Source organism: Triplophysa dalaica, chromosome 1, assembly GCF_015846415.1.
Source record: "Triplophysa dalaica isolate WHDGS20190420 chromosome 1, ASM1584641v1, whole genome shotgun sequence".
In the NCBI taxonomy this organism is placed as follows: Eukaryota; Metazoa; Chordata; class Actinopteri; order Cypriniformes; family Nemacheilidae; genus Triplophysa; species Triplophysa dalaica.
In genome coordinates, this window is record NC_079542.1 from 11,433,690 (window position 1) to 11,453,922 (window position 20,233).

Below are 20,233 nucleotides of genomic sequence, written 5' to 3' on the forward strand. Positions count from 1 at the left end.
TCTCAGTGGTTAGAGCATGGCACTGCCAAGGTCATGGGTTCGATTCAAGGGGATTGCACATAGTCAGAAACAAATGTATAATACAATGCAATGTATAAATGTAAAAATGTGAGTCTTTGTGAAGAAACATTATTCTGTCATATGTTGCTTTGCCATGAGATGTTTTAGTTATTGTTGATGAAAGCGTTGTTCCCGGAAACACTTATGAGATGAGGGCAGTGGGAAGAGTCTGTTCCCACGGCATTTATCCACACTTCTGGCCAGAGAGCAGTCAGGTTATATTTATAATGCTTAATAGAAACTCTTAAAATGACTTTATTATAGTAAACAATTGTATACATTATTCTTCTATATTTTAGCCAAAAATATCTTCTTCACTTAATGGAATGACAGCAAGTTTTTTACTTTGTAATGAAGACCTTCCTCTTTATATACACCCAAAGTGCTTAATCTTTACTTATGGATGCTTTGACTTTTAATGACTTTTTCTGGATCTGAATACATTCAATCAGTTTAACAGAAAACATCGGAAATTCTTTATCTAGCTTGAAATAAATGGACATCGTTATTTAATAAATAAATGTTTCTCAACAGCATGTATGGCTTATATGTAATGCTCTTCAAAATTGCATTTTATCACGGCAGACGATAATCAAATTATCGTAAACAAGTACTGTAACATTGTGTTTTCCCAAACACATGCAATACACAGGGACCTATGTCTTGTTCCAGAAATCTTATGGGAAACCGTTTGGAGAGGAACATTGCAAGGGAACAGCTGTGTATAGTCATTAGTTTCTTGAAGACATTTTGCAGAGACCCTTGGAAATATATCAGTAGTGGTAAGTATCAGCCACTGCTATCTTGTAGGTTGTTTAAGCGGAATGTTCTGGAAAAGAATGAAATGTTTCCTTGTACTTTAGACACTCATAGTGCAAGCATTTGGGAAAGTTTAGGAGATATAAGGAATTCCTGAATTTCTACTGGACACACCTGACCAGCACCTATTTACAACCTGTCTACACCAGATACGAGCGATGCATCATGACAAACCCCTTAGTAACAAAGTAGTTATCGCATCATGCCATGTCCAGTGTGGATAAAATGTTTAATTCATGGGTTCTATTGTCTTTTGTCGTGTCAAATTGTGTCTGGTTGCAGCCTATTTATAAGACATGGTTTAATGGGTCAATGATTGGACTATTGCCTGCTTTCATGAAAGTAAACCAGACATGTCCAGTTTGGAAATGACAAGAAAACATCTAGATTCATGTGTTCATTATTTTAAATTCTGGACATAAATTCATAGGGGAAAACACTGATGCTCATAAATTACTTATTCATAGTTGAGTCTTCAATTACTTTTCATAAGTGATTTATCAGCTGTCACAGATGTTTCTTCTGAAATTTATATCTTATGAGATAGTTGTTGACATACAGTCCACAGAGCTATATAACAACCATGGACTGCACAGTTTTGGATGATTTGGTCTTGAAAGAATTTGATGTTTGAAAAATCGGATTTCTAATTTTAGACATTGTTAAGGGCTACCTAAAACACAAGACCAAAACTTATATTTGTGACAGAGATCTATAACAAAATGTCCCTGTTAAATGTTAAACTCACAAAAACCTGTTAGTTGAACATATCTTGATACCCTTGTTTTGTAACTGTCTGGAATTTTTTTTTTTTAAATAAACAGAATATTTAACTACAGTTAAAGGCGGGGTGTCCGATTTCTGAATTATGCTTATTTAGACAAAGTCGGGCCGAGTACCAAAACAATTTTGCAGCCAATCAGCAGTGCTAGGACGGACATTAGCGCTGACGAAAGCGAAAGATGGGGATAGGGGTGTATCTGTTTTGTTGATTTGAACATCAACAACGGCTGAGAGAAATCTGACACCCCGCCTTTAAGGCTAAAATACATTACTAGACTTTTGCTCAGATTTTGCCCACATTTTCAGACTGAACTTGTTGCAGAAAGTCTGTGCCAGTCTGCAGATTTGATAAGTTAGTGCGTTTCTATCTGAAACATTCAACAAGTCTGCAAGTGTATGATGTCTAGTTAAAAAAAAATCTGTTCAGATTGGTCGTCTATTCCAGCCATTAGATCTAAAGAATTGGGAAAACCGTTTACATTCATTTGCATTTAACATTCATCTGTTTAATATGCTCATTCTGAATTGGTAATTCAGAAAACTAGCACGGCCACGGTGTTGGCAATGGTGTCATTAAACTTATTAAAGCACAAAATAATTAAGTCTAATAGATAACATGCATACTTCCTGCAACTAAGATCATTTTTTAACATTTTCCAAAATAATGTAATAATTTAAAATGAAACATACACAATGAAAGCAAAATAACTTTCTCACATAATCAAATGGAAATAAATGTACAAAAGGCCTTATATAAGCATTAAGAGATTCTATTTCTGAGGTCAGGGAGACATTCCCCAACATTCAAACTTAATGTACAATGCTTTAACACAATACCAACAATATAAAATCTGTCAAATGAGGCTAATCTTTCACGTCAAAACACCTGTATTAAACTGTCTAGTGAAGACACATGTTAAGGCACCAACACATAACATCACAGAATGAGATTCCTCTTAGAAACTCACACTTCCTCCCTATTTCTCTCCTTCATATGCAGCATCTCACACACACATGCAAACAAACAAGACAACACAAGAAAAAAATTTAATAAAAACATTTCAAATTTCTCTCAACAGTGATGATATATAATTAAGGTGAAAGTTTAAAAGTATATTTTTTATTTCACCAATAAATCACTTTGGGTCTTTTGTGTCAAGCTGAAAAAGATTCAGCATATCAACCATTGCTTGTCTGATATTGTTTCCAAAGCGATGAGAGTCCTGAGGGTGGAAAAACAATAAAAGAAAAGCGTTTGAAGCACCACTGCTGATGTGCAGGTCAGGAAACGGGACATTATGTATTATGTGATGGAACTCTGATTGTGTACTTACTGTCTCTGGGCTGGAATGCTTGGAAGAGATGTGGAAATTGATAAGGTTTTCTCCGACAATCACATAAGCAACCCCGTAACCATCATCAGCAACCTACCACAAATTCATAAAAAAATCTGAATCAGATTAAAAAACAATAACATTGAAATTCAGTTTTGGGCAAAATTGGCTGTTTGCAATATACAAAAAGGACTCACTGGTCCAAAGCCTCCTCCGCTTGTAACATATTCTGGGTGTCTCACTAGGTCAAACAGCTCGAGCTGCTGTAGAGGAGTTTGACTGGTGGAGAGTTTCCAAGGCTCTGACAACACCTGCATGGACAGATAGGGAAAAAAAACAGCATTCAAGTGAATTAAAAGAATACTTGAGTCATCATAAAATAATGACTGTCATAATTTTTATGTGACAATTCACACAATTCCTGCAGTAAATTATAGATGTGTTAAGAAATAAGAAATAGTATATGGTACAGTTGATATATAACCAGGACATTTTCAGTAGTATTAATGGTTCCCATTAGCATTAATTAGGAGTAACTGACAAATGAATGTTTTTTCCACAATTATCTAGTATGATAATTAATAAACAAATATTATATTAATAAAATATTAATAAATACAGATATAATAATATAGCACTGTTGGTTTAAAGCAGCGTTTCTCAAAGTGTGGGGCAGGCCCCACTGGTGGGGAATAGAGACATAAAAGGTGGGGCACAACAAACGGGAGGAAATTTTGTCATTTTTGTGCCCATCTCCATTAATTCCATTATTTATTGACCATACACTCAAAACAAGACAACGGCACATTTAAATCAGACTCGCAACCAAAGTAGCCTGCAAGAATAATTTCACAACGAAATGTTTGGGAATGGCAGAAAAAGTTTGAGAAACATTGGTTTAAAGGGATAGATCACCGAAAAATGAAAATTCTGTCATGAATTGCTCACTCTCTAGTTCATTGGTTTTCAAACTTTACAGATCAAGTACCACCTCTTTTAGCACCTAATGATCACCATAGAAAATCATATGAATAAACACGATAATAAACACGTTTTTATCTAACAGCTGTTTTCAAACTAAAGAACATGTTTTCCTGTAGCTCATTGGTAAGAGCATTGGGTTAACAACGCAAGGTTGTGGCTCGATCCCAGGGGATTGCAAATGCCAATGTAAAATGTATAAGATAATGCAATGTAAGTCGCTTTGGATAAAAGCGTCTGCCAAATGCCTAAAAATGTAAATGTTTTTTTCCATGTATTTCAAGTTAGTCAGCAATAATAGTTGAAACAAAAAACTTTCCTGTAGTCCACTGTAAACAGGGCACTGTAAATTACTTTTATGGGAGATTTATTAACTTTGTGGGGACTTGCAGAAAGACAACAAACTTCTATTAAAGACAAACAATATGGAAAGTATATTTAACATAGAAGTGCAAACTTCTGTCCCACATCAAAAAACATGTTCAAAAAGTATTAAAGTATTGAAATCTTAATTGTTTACTAAGATCCTTCTGTTCTCTATAGAAACCCACAATCATATTTAAAATATCAGTAAACTTAATATATAAAATCTTTTTTTAAGGTACTTGGGATATGGCCATCTGGAACTTAAACCAATAAATTTCAATTTATGTAAATTATACTATAATAAATTTTGTATATTTTCCATTGTTGTTTTTAAAAACATATTTCTGATGTTTTTACGAAATTGAAGTTCAAAAGAACATTACATTTATTTTAGATGATAAACTGAAACGGTGTATGTTTTAGTCCATTCGCTGAGACTTATTTTAGCCACACCCCTACATTTTTGATCAAGAATGATTTCTGTGTTCCTCTCTATAGGTACATGTTGAATTTGAAGTAAATGTGTTCAGAAGTAAAAAAAATCTGTAAGTAACGTCACTACTAAGGAACGTCACTACCAATTTTATTTTTCTACAATTAAGCAAAATTTAGTGTACATCTGTTCACTTTAATTTGCATGCAGTTCGTTGGAAGAGAGACAAGCGTCTGTCTGCTCCCACTCTGTGTTTGTGCTGCATGAGTAACACCGACCAATGATAAATAAACAATAATTCATATAACCATTTTAAAATTGCACATAGGCTGAGATGTATCCATATTTATCAATCATGTATTAAACATTTGAAATTTATTTAAAACACAAAATGTAAATAAATATAGTTTTTAATTTTCTGTCGTGTCACGTACCACCAGGGTCTCTTCAAGTACCACTAGTGGTACGCATACCACAGTTTGAGAACAACTGCTGTAGTTGGTCCAAACCTGTTTAAATTTCTTTGTTCTGAGGAACATATTTTTCGAAAAATGCTTGTAACCAAACAGTTCTTGGACCCCTTGACTACCATTGGAAAAAAAATTCATTGGTAGTCAAGTGGCCCAGAACTGTTTTCTGTCCAACATTCTTCAATATATCCTTTTTGTCTCCAACAGAACACTACTCTACAATCGTAGTCAAAGAGGTTCAAGAACTGTTTGGTTATAAGCATTCTTCCATATCTTTGTCTGTGTTCATCAGAACATAGACATTTATACAGATTTGGAACAACTTGAAAATGAGTAAATGACAGAATTTTCATTCTTGGGTGAACTATCCCAAACCATGAAGGATAAGCCCTATTTAAAAAATGATTTAATTTAGAATGAAAAATGCCAACACAACTGTAGAATGACCCTGTGCTATGCAATGCATGTCTTCAAACGACAGCATATCTTATACCTCTAATATTAAATTGTTACTGTATTTTGAAGAAAGTTATTTAAATTCAAAGACGCACCTCCTGGAGAAAAGGGGAATCCTGACCAAGGTATTTAGACACTACATAGAGGCAGAAGAGATGTCGGTCAATCCCTTTTCCAGTCATTGCCAGTCTGTACATCTGCTGATGTTTTTCAGCAGCCAGCTTCAGTAATCGAAGTTTCTCTTCTCTCTACAGAAATAGTGAGCAATAAGAAAGAAAAAAAAAAAAAAAATCACAATTAATTTCTTGCTGAATTCAGACCATAAAGTTTAAAGCAGTATATTACAGTATGCACTGTACCATGTCGTTGTTGACCATGGCACGAACAAATGCACAAGACTCTACGGTGCAGGACCGCACGGTCTCTGTACGTCCTTCTCTGAATAAACGTGTCATCGATGCCTCGTAAGTCAAGCAAAACTTCTTCTTGTCCTGTATGGTTCAATGACAGATTTTTGGAACTCATATTTTTCTAGGAGAAAGAAAATGAGTAGTTTTAAATAAAAAATTGCAAGATGTCAATAGGAGAGCTCACTCTAAAATGGGCCAGCTGCAGTGCCAGTTGGATGAAAGCATCAGGACTGGTCTTGCACTTCTTGATCAGGCCCTTTCCAAAGTCACTGAAGGGAATGATGTGAGAGTCCACATCACCAGCCAAAGCCTCAGCCACAGATAGAGAGTTGGTGATCATAGTCTGGCACTGCCAATAAAATACAAACGCAAACCGTCTGTAAGGAGAAGTATATTTTATCAGCATGTTTCATACCAAGCATATCACAAACACACACTGACCTCAGGTGGGATACTCCATTGAAGTCTTTGAGGTCCAGGCAGATTAGGGTAAGGTTTTCCTTTACAGTGGCCATCTTCAGCATAGCCCAGCTTAACAGGTTCCATCGAGAGCACATGCTTTATGAAAATGTAAAAAAGGTTTACATGAGGTGCAGTAGTCCTATTACAACAAACAAGCATGATAAATAGGAAATATCTTTGAAATCCCAAATAAATATTTTTGTGCACTTGGAAGAGATGTGTGTGTTCACATACCTCCCAAAGGTGGCCAATGATGGGAGCGTCAGCCCAACTATGTTCTGCATTAAGGCCCATTGTTCCATTCTTAAACACGATTAGGTTGAAAGACTTATCAAACCACCTACAGAAATAAAGCATGTGGCATAACTTCATATCAACTCCATGCACTTTGTAATATTCAGCACTGACGGTTACAGACTCACAAAACACTCATCACAGGTTGAGAGAGACCGTCTCTCCCCACACATGCTTAGATTCCTTCCTCACCTGTCATAACATTTCCCGTGGAGCAGGGATTTAGCATAGCAGTCCAGGGACTTGACAGGATCGTCAGGATCATAGCGCTGCTCTGTATCGTCCAGGGTAACAAAGAAAGCGGCCTTCTCCACAGCATCCAAAGACTGTTTGTTCTTACCGTGTCTTAAGTAGGCATTACGGGCACACGCCCAAGGCACTCTGAGACACATGCAGATAACAAGATGTTACTGGCGGAATCAAGATTTAACTGGCTGGATCGGGATTTTACAAGCAGCATAAGGATCTAAAATAGTCTAGGTTGTTAGGTAAACACTGTTAACTAGTAACACGACAGCGACTGGCACATCCACTGCTTTTAATTATAGCGATTTTATAACAATAAAAACATAAACTTTGGAAATGCACACTCAAGTCACTTGCACTATTGTATAGTCTATATTGTTATCTGTTCATAACCACCTGTACATTAATGTTCACAGTATATAGCCTTCTGTCTATATTGTTCATAGTACATACCGACTGTCACATTTTCATAGTACATGGCCATTGTATAGTATTTTCCTAATATTGTATTCTGTATTTATTCACACTGTATATCCTGCACTTGCTAATTGCACTTCTGGTTAGACCTAAACTACATTTCGTTACACTGTACTTGTATATGTGTAATGACAATAAAGTTGAATCTAATCTAATCTAATCTAATCTAATAAACAATATTAATTGAAATAGAGATGGGGGTAAGAAACTATATCCTTATGTATAGCAAATCCATGTTGGACAGCTATATACTCAAACATGCACCCCAGTGCTTATTCCTAAGTATCAATGAACATTCACATACAAGTCCACATACAGATCCATAGGTTCATATCCATACATAAATAAATAAACACATGTCTTTGCCAGCTGCGGACAAAAATGTAAATTATAATGGGTGCAAATGCGTTCCATTGTCTTATGTCAACGATCACTGTGTAATAGTTAATAAATAAAATAAGCATATTTGAGGCTCAATGAAAATTTAATCGCAGTTTTATGACGGCACAGGTGGGTGTGTCTTTCGATTACCTGTCTCCAGCAGTAAGGGCAGCAAGGGATTCCTCTCCAGGCTGCGGCTCAGAAGTGTCGGCCAGGATTCTCTCCATCTGTTGCTCTATCTCTCGCGGCAAAAGCAACCGTCCATCATAGAATAGCCCCACTTTAAAGTAACGGCCTCGGTGGTACACCACAACATGCCTGCTGTCAGACACATGCTGCAGAGAGTCTGCAGAAAGAAAAAAGTATTGCACACACTGTATGTAATGTAAAATATACAACATTCATATTACACTTAATGAGTAAAATAAGAGTTAAGAGACATTTTCTGATAAGCAGTTAGAAAACATTTAAATGATTTTTGAGTAAATATGTATGGACAAATAAAAACAAAATTATTAATTAAAATGGGGTGGAGGGTGACATGAGGACAGAGGTAAAAGTAAAATATTGTTTCTTCGAGCCAAGGGGGGAGCAAGACCTGTATTTTCAAGAAACTCTTATCTGAATGTTGACATGAATATGAACCTAACGTGCCTGTGAAACTCATGCATTCAATTAAAGGAGCATCTCTGATGAAACACTGAGCATAAGGCAGTGATTTGTGGCTTAAAGAGGCACCTAAGAGGGTTTCAATGTCATCTTCAATAGTAGTATGAAACCTGTGACTTCATTTAATGGCATGCTTCCAAATAAACTAATCTAGGACTTTGTAGAACATTTCTGTAAGTAATCCTAAATCAGTGTCAGTGTTCAGTACCTGTTTCTATGCCTGGGATGCGACTGGTGTTGAACATACACTCATATTGGGACGAGCACATGGGGATGGTGTTTTGAAGCATAAGCTGTGAATGAGAAAGAAGAGGTCAAATGAAAGATGGGGGAGGTACTGGTTGTAAACAAACCCTACAGAATGAGCGAGGTGCCACAAAACACTGCTGCGCGGACACAACTAGAGCAACGGTGTCTGAAGAAAATTAGGAAAATAAAATCAAAAACTGAGGGGAATGGAATGAACGACGAGGAGTTTCAAGCAGCTTAGCCCTGTGTCACCAGCTTGTCATTACTAAGTCCTAGCATGTTAATGCAGGGGTTTACGATCTTCCTTACTGTCCTACAGGAACAGCACCATCCCAAATCAAACAACTAATTCAAACCTTGATCTTCTGTGTTTGACTAGGGTTGGAGCTTAACAGAAACAGAACTTGGGAATCTATGTGCTAAAGAAACTGACAATGAACAAATAAGATGCCCATAATAAAGTTAATGAAAATCAACCGATGACACAGGAAAAAGTTGATCTATTGTGTGCAGACTGTCTATTCTTACCACTCTCCTGGCCTGGGATGCGACATGTATTAAATAACCGCTCCCACTGTGCAGAACAGACAGGAACGCTGTTCGCAAGTGCGAAAAGCTGCACCATTTATGACCATATCATCGGGAGGCATGAAACATAGAACATTTAAAATGTCAAATAAAGAGATCAAGCTCCATCGTGACAGGCCTGAGATCAGTAAGGGCACTCACCATTATGTGGTAGGTTAGAATAACTAAGATTAGGTTATTTCTCAATGATGTAATGGTCATTTAATGGTATAACTATTTCACTTTTTTAATCGTGAATTAAGGTAATGAGCATGTCTGGACCATATTTGTTAGGATGTGAAGTAAAAATATAGAAGTTTGTCTAACCGGCTTAACTTGGGCCCGGTCCAACTTCCTCCTGTAAAGCATGATTGCATGAATAGAGTTTCCAGCTCTTGCTGCTTGCAGATGTGTGGGAAAGACGTACAGAAAGTCCTGTTCAGAGAAGAAAAAGGGGTTTTGGTGTAATTGGAGTGCATGGATTGCTTATAGCATGGACCGGCCAAATCTACCTATAACAAACATATCCAAACTCTTAATACTACGATTTATTACTATTGACATACAGAAAATGTCAACATATTTAGGTACTATAAAAGTGGTGCTTGTTTTGGTATATGCAGATAGAAATAATTTACCATTGCGTAGTAATTGCTGTTAACCATGATTGGCCCACGACCTCTCAAGTAGATATATTCTTCCCACCAATCACTGACCTGAAAAACACAGAAAGATTACAAATGCTGACGTTCTTTACTGTGCTTGACACATTGAGAAATTTGATACACTTACATAGTTGGTGGCCCACCAAGACTTCAGTTTGAGGTACCACTGAAGTTTTGGTCCAAGGTTCTTCTGAAAGTCTAGTGCAAGACCTTCCATTCTTGCATATTCCTCATCATTCAGCAATGGCCGGACTGACTCGAGATACTACAGGTCCGAAAGTCGGAAAAAAGACATCACAGCTGAATTTCACTTTTTATTCAAAATCTTCCTGTGAGTGCTATTAGGGTAGTGTGTTAACTCAAATCCAAGCACTATGTTGGTTATGAAGCCCAGCAACTGAGGCTTTATTGTTTTTTTTTATCAAAACTAGGCTAGTTTGTTTTCTCCATTATCATTCTGAACAGCGTGCATGTTTTAGTAAGTCAACTCATTTCACGCTGTGCAACCTACCTCTGTAAGTAGATACTCACCTAAGCAAGTAAACTCTGAAAACAAGTGACCAAAATAAGATTGAAAACTCGAACCCTAGATATTTATGGCTTACCGATCTGACACTGGCAAATATATAATTAAACAACAAAAAATGACCAGAAGACCAGTTTTATTCTGGGTATTAAGTGATAAAATAACTTACTCTTTTCATTGTATCCTTCACAGAGGGCACAGGTAAGTGAGGGAGTGAAGTCTGGAAGCTGTACAGCATTGGTGTTTGCATGCCGGAAAAAATCTTTACTAGCATCTGTAGGAACAGAGAGCCTTCTTGTTTTGAGCAGGAACAAATAACAGAGGTCATAACAGTAATATACACAGCATGAATGGTAAGATGTTTACTTTACAAAATCAGTAATTTCTTGAATCAGAACTGTTTTGAATACATGACAGTGTGTGGATTAGAGCTGCACAATTTTGGATAAATTAAGAATCCCGATTCTTTGGTTTCAAATAGAGATTGCAATTTTTTTAAAGTAATATATATTTTACTAGAGGTTCTGATTTAGGTATGTAATATATAGGACTATAGGATATATAGGACTATAGGACCAGCACATATTGAAGCGTTATGATTTAAGTCCAATGTGTAAGTTAAAAGACACACGAGAATCGTTGATTTTCATTAATTAGATTGTGTGGGTGTTCGATTCGAGATCGCAATCTTTTAACGATTAACCGTGCAACTCTAGTGTGGATCACTAAACATTTTGTACTTTTGTATATGAGAGTGACCATGATGACCAGTGATTTAATAACCCTTTATGTCATACACACCACCCAAAATTGTATTTTCCAGGTCATTTTGCCACGGGGGGCGTTCATCCAGCCGTGCCAGGACAACAGGCCCTTCAGGACACTCCTCATGGTAAATATGATGGCAACCCACACACCCGTGCCCACCATGACACCACCAACTACCATCTGCGTTTGATTAGACATGTACCTACTGCAAAAAGAAAAGCCAGATTGAAAACAACATCTAATAACTACATATAACCGTTCATACAGCATACAGTATCAATATATTTTGACGTTTAATAAGATGAGCTTATTAACATTCACGCAACAACATGACAAATTACCTAATTGGAACATGTTTGCCAAGTTTAAAAAGCAGGCCTAGGGAAGGGTCCGCTTTTAAATAATGTGCTCTTCCCATGTATCCTGCCATCACAAGCATGTACCCCGGAGCGCTTCCTGGGTACACCCCATTCAAAACCCCATTCTGTAACAATGTAAAAAACACATCTTATTCAAGACATTTATTCAAATTTACAATTCACGTTGGATAAACATTTTGTATTACCATGGACATGATCCATGTACCTTGAACAGGACGAATCTCTTCTTCCAGGACTGAAGACCGGACAGATAGACCTGCCGAAGAGCTTCATGACTGAGCTGAAGGTCAATCCCATCAGGGGTCACAGTAAACTGAAAGGCCACAGCCTGATGAGCTTCTGCCATCCTGAGTCAGCACAAACAACTCTGTAAAACAGCATTATTCTTCAGGTCAAGAATACATGACTGATAACACAACATATATATAGCAGGAATGCATATAGCAGAAATTATCAAATAGTGAAAGATGTCGTGAGCAAAAATGATTACTGCATAACCTATCATAAAGGTTCCCCAGAAGCAAGAATCTATGCTATATCATTGACTGACCCATCTCAAATTCAAACAAAGCGCATGAATTTTTTTTTTACAAACCATAATAATATACATACTATTATCTACGAATAAACGCACAATAACACTGGCCGTGGATCTAATGATGGCCGCTGCTACTTCCCTCTATACAAGGGGTGACATTATGTCACCTACAAAAAACAGGTTTTACTGGCCAGGTAAAACAAAAGCAAGACATTTGGATCGACCCCTCCCGAGTACACATTTATATCCCATTCATTCGCTCTATATTTGTTATCTACAGGTGTCTATTTACGCACATGTAGCTATGGCTAAACAGATGCTCTGTTATTTAAATCCATGGACACCGGCCGGATATATTTACGTCAAACTGCCATTACGCGCGACTTACCGTCTTGTCTACAGTACAGATCACTTCTCCAGGACAGACTTATAAGGTTGATTATATTATAAACATGTATTTCAACAGGACGTCCATTCAGTCAAAAAATCCGACAAATCTTACTGCAAGACAACGACGCCTTTATTCCGGATACTTTTAGTTACTAACATCACAGAACTCGCCTGGACGAGGATAGCCCGCCCACTCTTCTCGTCTAAAACGCTACCATATGGGACACAGTCTTGCCATTGAGCGCCCCGTGGGTTGTTTCAATTTAGTATTTGTATAAAACGCATTGAGCTTTTTATATTACAGGTTAGATTTGTATCCCAAGCATACAAAAGACGTAATAAGAAGTATAATGAAATGTCGGAAAGCACAAGACAAACAACCAATCGAAGGACATATAAAACATCACGTGTTTTGCGCGTGACTATAACGCAACGGAAGCAAATTCGAGAGTGGATGCCCTGCTTCCTATACAAATTTCTTGACTAGGTTTACAGTAAAACATGGATAGACAGATTAAGACGAGATGGATGATTCTAAAGTGACCGAGAAAGGTTGTACAAAATCTGGCTGCACTGTGCACATACTTCCGGACCTCAGTTATGCATAATATAGTTGCTCGTGGCCGTTGGTGTGGCAATTTCCATTTAGCAGGCCAGGCCAGCCTGAAGATTCTGGCACAGTGCACGCGCGAACATTGCGCGCGCCCCCGGTCCATGAGCTCGTTTCCACGTTTGAGGATGACGTAAGGAGGAGACCTAGCGGTCGAGACAGTCTAAGAGAAACAAATAATAGTACCAATATGAAGACTCGGTGTCTCGCTCGTTTCTGTAAAATCGCTTTTGTCAGTTTAGTCGTTGCCTGTATTTGTGCAGTAAATGGTGAGTAATAATATTTACTTTTCAAGTAAAATTCAATCCTTTTTCTATTCAAGCGCATCAGATAATAATTTGGGATAATTAACGTTTATTTAGACATATTTTACCATGTTTATTTTTTTTTTCGTTTGCCATGTTTTAAACCGTGATATAACATGTCAAAGTGTATTAGTCAGTGAGTAGTATAGTAAATAAAAGTTATAACGTTAATTTTACAAGACCCCCCTACAATGCAGCGTGAGAAGTTTGTGATGAACATTTCCTATATTTAGATTTCATGTCCTTATTTCCATTTTATATGGATGAAATGTCTCATGCTCACTTTGACCATTACCAGCTGGTAAACATCAATTTCTATGTTTATAGAAACATATTTATATTGGAAACAATTATGTATAGACTTTTGTTTTGTTACTTCTTCAAATTTGTCGTATTCATTTATTTATAACCTGCCTCTAATCCAAAAATAATCCAGATAATTTAATGGAGTGGATGTTAAATCTTAATTGGCCAGATGATCCAAAGTGGTCTGATCAGATGTTAGGAAAATCTAAAAATTTCCGATAGTCATAACTATAAAATGCTGGGATATCTTACAAATCTGAGGATAGTTACATAAGTAGCAAAGTAGGCTATATAAGAACGTGTCTGTAACACAGTAGACTATATTTAAAATGTCTAAGAACCTACATGTAAGATTAATGAGCTCAGTGGGTAAACATGGCCCAAATCTCCCAACTTCTTAGAAGACATGTTGTGTAACTTATCATTTAAAACATGTGCCTAAGAGTGTGCCGTGTTCTCATTGTTTGTTCAAGCCCTATTAATGCAAACCCGCAGAATGCCAATGAATGCCGATGCTTCTCAAGCAGAACATGATCCGCATTTAATTAGTTTACTGCTTGTTGTTTCATTGTGATTGCTTAAGATATGTTTTGTTGTTTTACAATTATGTTTATGAACATACAGGACACATACAATATAAGATATTCTTCTCTTGATAATGTTCACTTCTTTGAAGTAAAGTTCTGCACTTGAAGGTCCAAAATCTGCATTGGTCATGCTGCTCACGTCACTTATCTTTTATACTCTCTTGATCCTGTTCAGAAGCTTGAAAAGAATTCCTTCTTTGTTTCTCTGTTTATCTCTCAAAGCTTAATATGCAGGACCAGTCAGCCCATTGCCGAATTATAAAATAAGAGCTAATTCCAGTCTAAGCTTTGTTATTCAATTCGCTCCTGCCTATGTGTGCCTCCACAGGAGATTACTGCAAGGTAAACCTGTGTCAGAATGGAGGAACGTGTGTAACTGGCATCGGACAAGATCCCTTCCTTTGCATCTGTGCTGAGGGATATACCGGAGATGCTTGCAATGCCACAGATAAAGGTCAGGAAAATATGTTTACCGTTTATTTCAGATCATATTTACAAATATCCAATGTCCTAAACTTACTTGCTGTGAGATTCACATCACATCTTATAAACCTGTTTTTTGCTACAGGTCCATGTAACCCAAACCCTTGTAAAAATGATGGGATGTGTGAGGTGATCACTAACTCTAAAAGAGGAGATGTTTTTAATAATGAGTATGAGTGCAAATGCCAACCGGGATTCAAGGGGGCACACTGCCAAATCAGTAAGTTTTTAGAAAAAGCTTAGATTTCTTCTTTTTTCCCTTTTTAATTTTGTCTGTGTGTCAAGTTAAAAAAATGCATCTCGGGAGCCCTCAAGTCCGTCCCATTTTGTCCAGCTGTTTTTGAGTACAAGATCAGGTGAATCTGAAACCAGACATCCAGGGAGTTGATGGATCCAGGGCCACCAACTTTGCAAATCTGTGACCTGCTTTGCCAGTTTCGGTTACTTTGACCAAGAAACACATTTTAAATGTACTCACTAAAGTTTAAAGCAAAGACCACATATTTTATATTAGTTATATTTTAACTTGGCAACACTAGAAGAATAAAATAAAAACATATAATAATTATATTAATAGAAAGCTGAAACTTTCCTTTTTATTGGGAACTTGAAACAAATGCTTTTCTTTGAAACGTATGCATAGCTTTTTGTGTTCTTGCATTCTGTCACCATCTTTCATTAAAAAAACACTACACATACTGTATCCACTTCATCTCTTTTTGGTTTGGCAGGAATTTAATCCTCGATTCGGAAAAACGGACTTTCTAAAAATGAAAAACACCCAGAATGGGCATATGTCCCTACATGTATTCATGTTAAAAGGTTTCTCCTACATGACGAATATTCTTGTAGCTGCAGGTCCACAACACAGAAGCTACATTTCCATTACTGCATGCTGTATCCCCCTCCACTTTATTCTAGTGGGCTCAGGCGTATAAATATATGTACAATGGCACTGGTGTAAATAACAGACACACCCAGGATGTTGATCAGTCTGGTTAGTGAGACCTATAACCATAGTGAGTTTTAAATAGGCTTTGTTAACATTTTCCAGTTCAGACAAGTCGCTTTTCCTGAATGATTTTAAGCCTTTGGTACATGGTGCTTACTAAATTTTTAAAGACATTTGAAGTGTTGTAGTGTTACATTAATTTGTACATAAAAGACAAAAATATGTAAAGCTTTTTTGGCACAAAAAGGTTTTTTAAACCAGGAACATGGCCACAATGGTGGCGTTAGGTTAAATGTCTGTGCTTTCCAACAACTGCAGCTGAACTTAATTTGTTGTATCCAGGCCTTGAGGCAGTGCAGATCATGTTTTGTTTCATTAGTAGTTTTATTTGCTTAAAATATTTGACCCAGTAAATACAGACTTTGTCTTATAAATTATTGTTTTCAGGGGTTCTTGCATCCAGATAAATCCAGATAAATAATAATTTTGGGGTTATACGAGGTCTTATTCTATAATATATGACGACAAATAAGTTATGACTAACCATTCCTTAGTAATAAGTTTGACCTATTTTGATTGAACATTGTCTGGATTGCTCTGTTTATGTGCATGCGTGTGTATCCAGGCTGTAAGCACAGTGAAGTTTTCCATCTTTCTCAATCCTCTTAGCAGTTCAGAAGCAAAACAACTTCTGTTGTTGGTGATATGAATATGGTCTTTGTCTTGTAGTCTTTTTGTGTAATGAGTACGCCTTAAAAAGTGTGGAAAACATGATTTTTTTCTAGCAGCATTATATAAACAATTTACCAGAAGTTCATTTTTAATAGATCTAGTAGTAGTCATATACTTATTGCATTGTATGCTGTTACATCATTCCTGCTTTTGTATACTGTAGGTTTCTTAATATCTTGCATACCTGGATATGATTTATGAGTGCTGGGCATAGACACAGTATGTGATCAACAGTTTCAGTGACTAATGTCAAAGCCTTGCTGTTTTCCCCCTAGTGGATCTTTATTAAAACTGCAGTAAGATCATTTGGTGGGCGTTGAGACATGTAATTTAGCTAAAATGCCAGTAAAATACATAAAAAACGACCATGCCTGTGATAAGTTACAATGTTCAACCAGCGCAGAAAATATCAAGATATCATTTCTGTGCCTGCTGTGTTTTGCACCACGCAGTCATATAGGAATTTTTGTGTTATTTTTGGTGCTCTTACATAGATGTGAACGACTGTGCAAACCAGCCATGTAAGAACGGAGGCGTATGTCGTGATTTGGATGGAGACTACAACTGCCAGTGCCCTTCCCCATACGTTGGGAAGCAATGCCAGCAACGTGAGTCATTTTTTTGTGAATGTGTCCATAATTATTTTTAGAGGCAAATCACTTCAAGGATTTATGTTTTAGTGTCACAGTTAATATGGTCTTTTGCAAGGGTGGCTTGTAGCAAATCCATGAGCTTTGAATCTCTTTCTGTTTGTGTGCTGGATCGAATATTCCTAGTACAGTTATAAATCAGGTGGCAATAAGCCATGCAACATTAAGCAAGAGTACAACTTAGATTGTGACATTTTATACCTTGTTAAACAGTATTCAGGCAATTTACTGCTCTTTTATGGTGCAGGTTGTACATCTCTATTGGGGATGGAGGAAGGAGGAATTGTTGAGTCCCAGATCTCTGCTTCTTCTGTGCACTCTGGGATTTTAGGACTACAACGCTGGGGACCCGAGCTTGCTCGCCTCAACAACAGAGGCATTGTCAATGCTTGGAGCTCCGCACCTCAAGACAAGAGCCCCTGGATTCAGGTTGAATGCGTTTTTCTTAAAGGACAATTCTCCCAAAAATATAAATTCTGTCATTTATGAGTAAATGAGAATTTTCATGTTTGGGTTAACTGTTTCTTTAACATAGGCTTTTACTAAATATATAATACATGACTTAATAATTCATTTTGCTGCACACATGGGTAATCGAAAGGTTTTATTTTCAGATCGATATGCAAAAGAAGATGCGTCTCACTGGGATCATTACTCAAGGAGCAAGTCGCATGGGGGTAGCTGAGTTTATCAAAGCTTTTAAAGTAGCGTCCAGCTTCGATGGCAAAACCTACACATTTCACAGAGCTTATGGCCAGAGAAAAGACAAGGTAGAAACTAGCACAACTAATGGCGCTTACAATGTCATTGGCTCAGAAACCAGATAAACACACATAATGCCAAAATTCATCATTGCAAAAGTTATTTTGTGTCCATTATTCAGGGACACCCTTTTGATTCTGTTTTTTCAGGTGTTTGTGGGTAATACAGATAATGACGGAACCAAGATAAACATGTTTGACCCTCCAATAGTGGCCCGGTATATTCACATCATTCCTGTGGTGTGTCGAAAAGCTTGTACTCTACGAATGGAACTTATGGGCTGTGAGCTAAATGGTGAATGCCATTCTATGAATCAATACTTTGACTAACACATGTTGTTTGCTATAAATTCCAAATAATGTTCTTAATGACACTGATAAGAATCTGTCCTTCTAAGAGTGTTATACCATCTTTGTTTATTATTTCTAATTTACCTCATCATGACAGTGCACTCCAGCACATTTAGTTGCACTGATCTGCTGGGCATGAAGTCACGTCTCATCTCTGACGTGCAGCTTTCAGCATCTAGTACCTACCGCACCTGGGGTATTGATGCATTTACCTGGCACCCTCATTACGCTCGTCTGGACAAGCAAGGCAAGACTAATGCTTGGGCGGCAGCTACCAACAACCGCTCAGAGTGGCTCCAGGTGAGACTTTCCTGAATGAACTAGACTTGACATCTCTTGTGTCTTCTGTTATATTGCTTATAATCTATTTATAGAATTCCATGTTAAATTGTATATAAAATATGTATCAGATTCAGTTGTTTAAACACAGTGATATCATGACACAGTGACACACAGATATCTATCTAAACAAAATTACTTCTTGTCTTTTATAGCTGGATTTGGAGAAAACCAAAAGAATCACTGGCATCATTACTCAGGGAGCGAAAGACTTTGGAATTGTGCAGTTTGTGTCAGCTTTTAAGATTGCATCCAGCGATGACGGAGAGTCTTGGAATATTTTGCAGGATCAAACTTCAGGAAAAGATAAGGTCACAGTCATAACAACTTTGAAATTTACATTGTTACGTTCATTATTTATCATTGACAAACAACTTATTTTCAACAGATTTTTCAAGGCAATATTGACAACAACACACAGAAAAAGAACTTGTTTGAACCTCCCTTCTTTGCCCGATTCGTTCGCTTTTTACCCTGGGAGTGGCATGAGAGGATAACTCTACGTATGGAGTTGCTGGGCTGTGACGATTAGAAAACCTGCCACACACTGCTTTTACCTGAAAACTGTGTTTTTTAGTTGTGGAATGGTGCTCAAGCTTTTCTATTATACATACTTCAATTTGTATTGCTACGTATTTGGATGACATCTACTTCAAACTGTATATAAACAACAACAAAAACATTTTTAAATTTTCTAAGCTTTTCGGTACATTGTTAAAATTGATGTAGGACTACATCGTAGACAGTGTGTTATTAAATATTGTGTGTTTGATTTATAGTGGTAATAATTTAAATCTTTTTTTCAAGAAATTGATGGTTTCATGAAAACACCTAATAAATATCAGGAATGGAGGAACGGAGACTAATTTAGCCTAACTAAAATTGTTTGCATCATAACATCTTACCATTGATGTATTTCACATAATCCAATGTCTTTATTTACAATCAAATATAATTTACAGAGAGAAAATGTGATAAATTGACCTGCACATTTAATATTTGTTTTTAATCAGATTACAATTGTGCAAATAATTGTTAGCGATTTGTTATTGTTTTGTAAAATAATGCCTTTTCCAATGTCATTAATAAATATGAAGTTCAATCCTTGTTGTCCTTTCATATGATTCTAACTACAGAAAGTGACCAGAAGATGGCGCTTCAAGGCTCTCTAGGCAACAGGGAGAAACAGGTTAGAGACCATCAGAAGTGGCCTAAAAGGGTCCATTCAGTCGGCAGTTCATTCCTTCCACTCCACCTAATTAAACAAACATTAACACCTGCGATTTTGCAAATGATTCCTATTTACTCAGGACTGATTCAAAATGCATTTCTAAATGTGGTTAGGTGTGGTATAAACATGTTTCTTTCCATTACATGTATACTGTGAAAACAACTCCCTGTACCAACACTCTGAAGTGCACTTGAAAAGTTGT

At 36.9% G+C, this 20,233-nt stretch overlaps 2 protein-coding genes across 3 annotated transcripts; one reads left to right on the forward strand and one right to left on the reverse strand.

Annotated features, from left to right (window-relative positions):
* Nucleotides 1-291: 291 nt before the first annotated feature.
* cpt1aa (carnitine palmitoyltransferase 1Aa (liver)) lies at nt 292-13,063 on the reverse strand. 2 transcript variants are annotated; one of them, XM_056755455.1, is made up of 19 exons: nt 12,723-13,063; nt 12,002-12,163; nt 11,758-11,900; nt 11,450-11,621; nt 10,818-10,922; nt 10,250-10,387; nt 10,096-10,173; nt 9,785-9,892; nt 8,850-8,934; nt 8,123-8,318; nt 7,061-7,249; nt 6,809-6,914; nt 6,554-6,670; nt 6,297-6,461; nt 6,062-6,193; nt 5,798-5,950; nt 3,194-3,307; nt 2,997-3,089; nt 292-2,885 (listed from the first exon to the last, which is right to left on the reverse strand). In XM_056755455.1, exons 2-19 carry the CDS (start codon nt 12,140-12,142, stop codon nt 2,799-2,801), a joined length of 2,322 nt encoding a protein of 773 aa, XP_056611433.1. In that variant the 5' UTR covers nt 12,143-12,163; nt 12,723-13,063; the 3' UTR covers nt 292-2,798. The 2 variants fall into 2 exon arrangements, with proteins under 2 accessions (XP_056611433.1, XP_056611441.1); XM_056755463.1 differs by lacking the exon at nt 12,723-13,063 and adding an exon at nt 12,409-12,426.
* A 122-nt stretch (nt 13,064-13,185) lies between these two features.
* mfge8a (milk fat globule EGF and factor V/VIII domain containing a) lies at nt 13,186-19,902 on the forward strand. Its single transcript, XM_056755548.1, has 10 exons — nt 13,186-13,603; nt 14,861-14,986; nt 15,101-15,235; nt 17,194-17,307; nt 17,597-17,778; nt 17,964-18,119; nt 18,261-18,405; nt 18,559-18,761; nt 18,956-19,111; nt 19,189-19,902. The coding sequence occupies exons 1-10, from the start codon at nt 13,525-13,527 to the stop codon at nt 19,330-19,332; spliced, it is 1,440 nt and encodes a 479-aa protein (XP_056611526.1). The 5' UTR covers nt 13,186-13,524; the 3' UTR covers nt 19,333-19,902.
* Nucleotides 19,903-20,233: the final 331 nt, after the last annotated feature.

Excerpts from the sequence above, each read along its gene's own strand:
- cpt1aa (XM_056755455.1), bottom strand. The coding sequence starts at position 12,142 with ATGGCAGAAGCTCATCAGGCTGTGGCCTTTCAGTTTACTGTGACCCCT. Across the intron at positions 8,319-8,849 it reads CATCCCAGGCATAGAAACAG|ACTCTCTGCAGCATGTGTCT; the intron begins GTACTGAACACT and ends TTCTTTCTGCAG. Across the intron at positions 5,951-6,061 it reads CCATGGTCAACAACGACATG|AGAGAAGAGAAACTTCGATT; the intron begins GTACAGTGCATA and ends CTATTTCTGTAG.
- mfge8a (XM_056755548.1), top strand. The coding sequence starts at position 13,525 with ATGAAGACTCGGTGTCTCGCTCGTTTCTGTAAAATCGCTTTTGTCAGT. Across the intron at positions 13,604-14,860 it reads CTGTATTTGTGCAGTAAATG|GAGATTACTGCAAGGTAAAC; the intron begins GTGAGTAATAAT and ends GTGCCTCCACAG. Across the intron at positions 17,779-17,963 it reads ACAAGAGCCCCTGGATTCAG|ATCGATATGCAAAAGAAGAT; the intron begins GTTGAATGCGTT and ends TTTTATTTTCAG.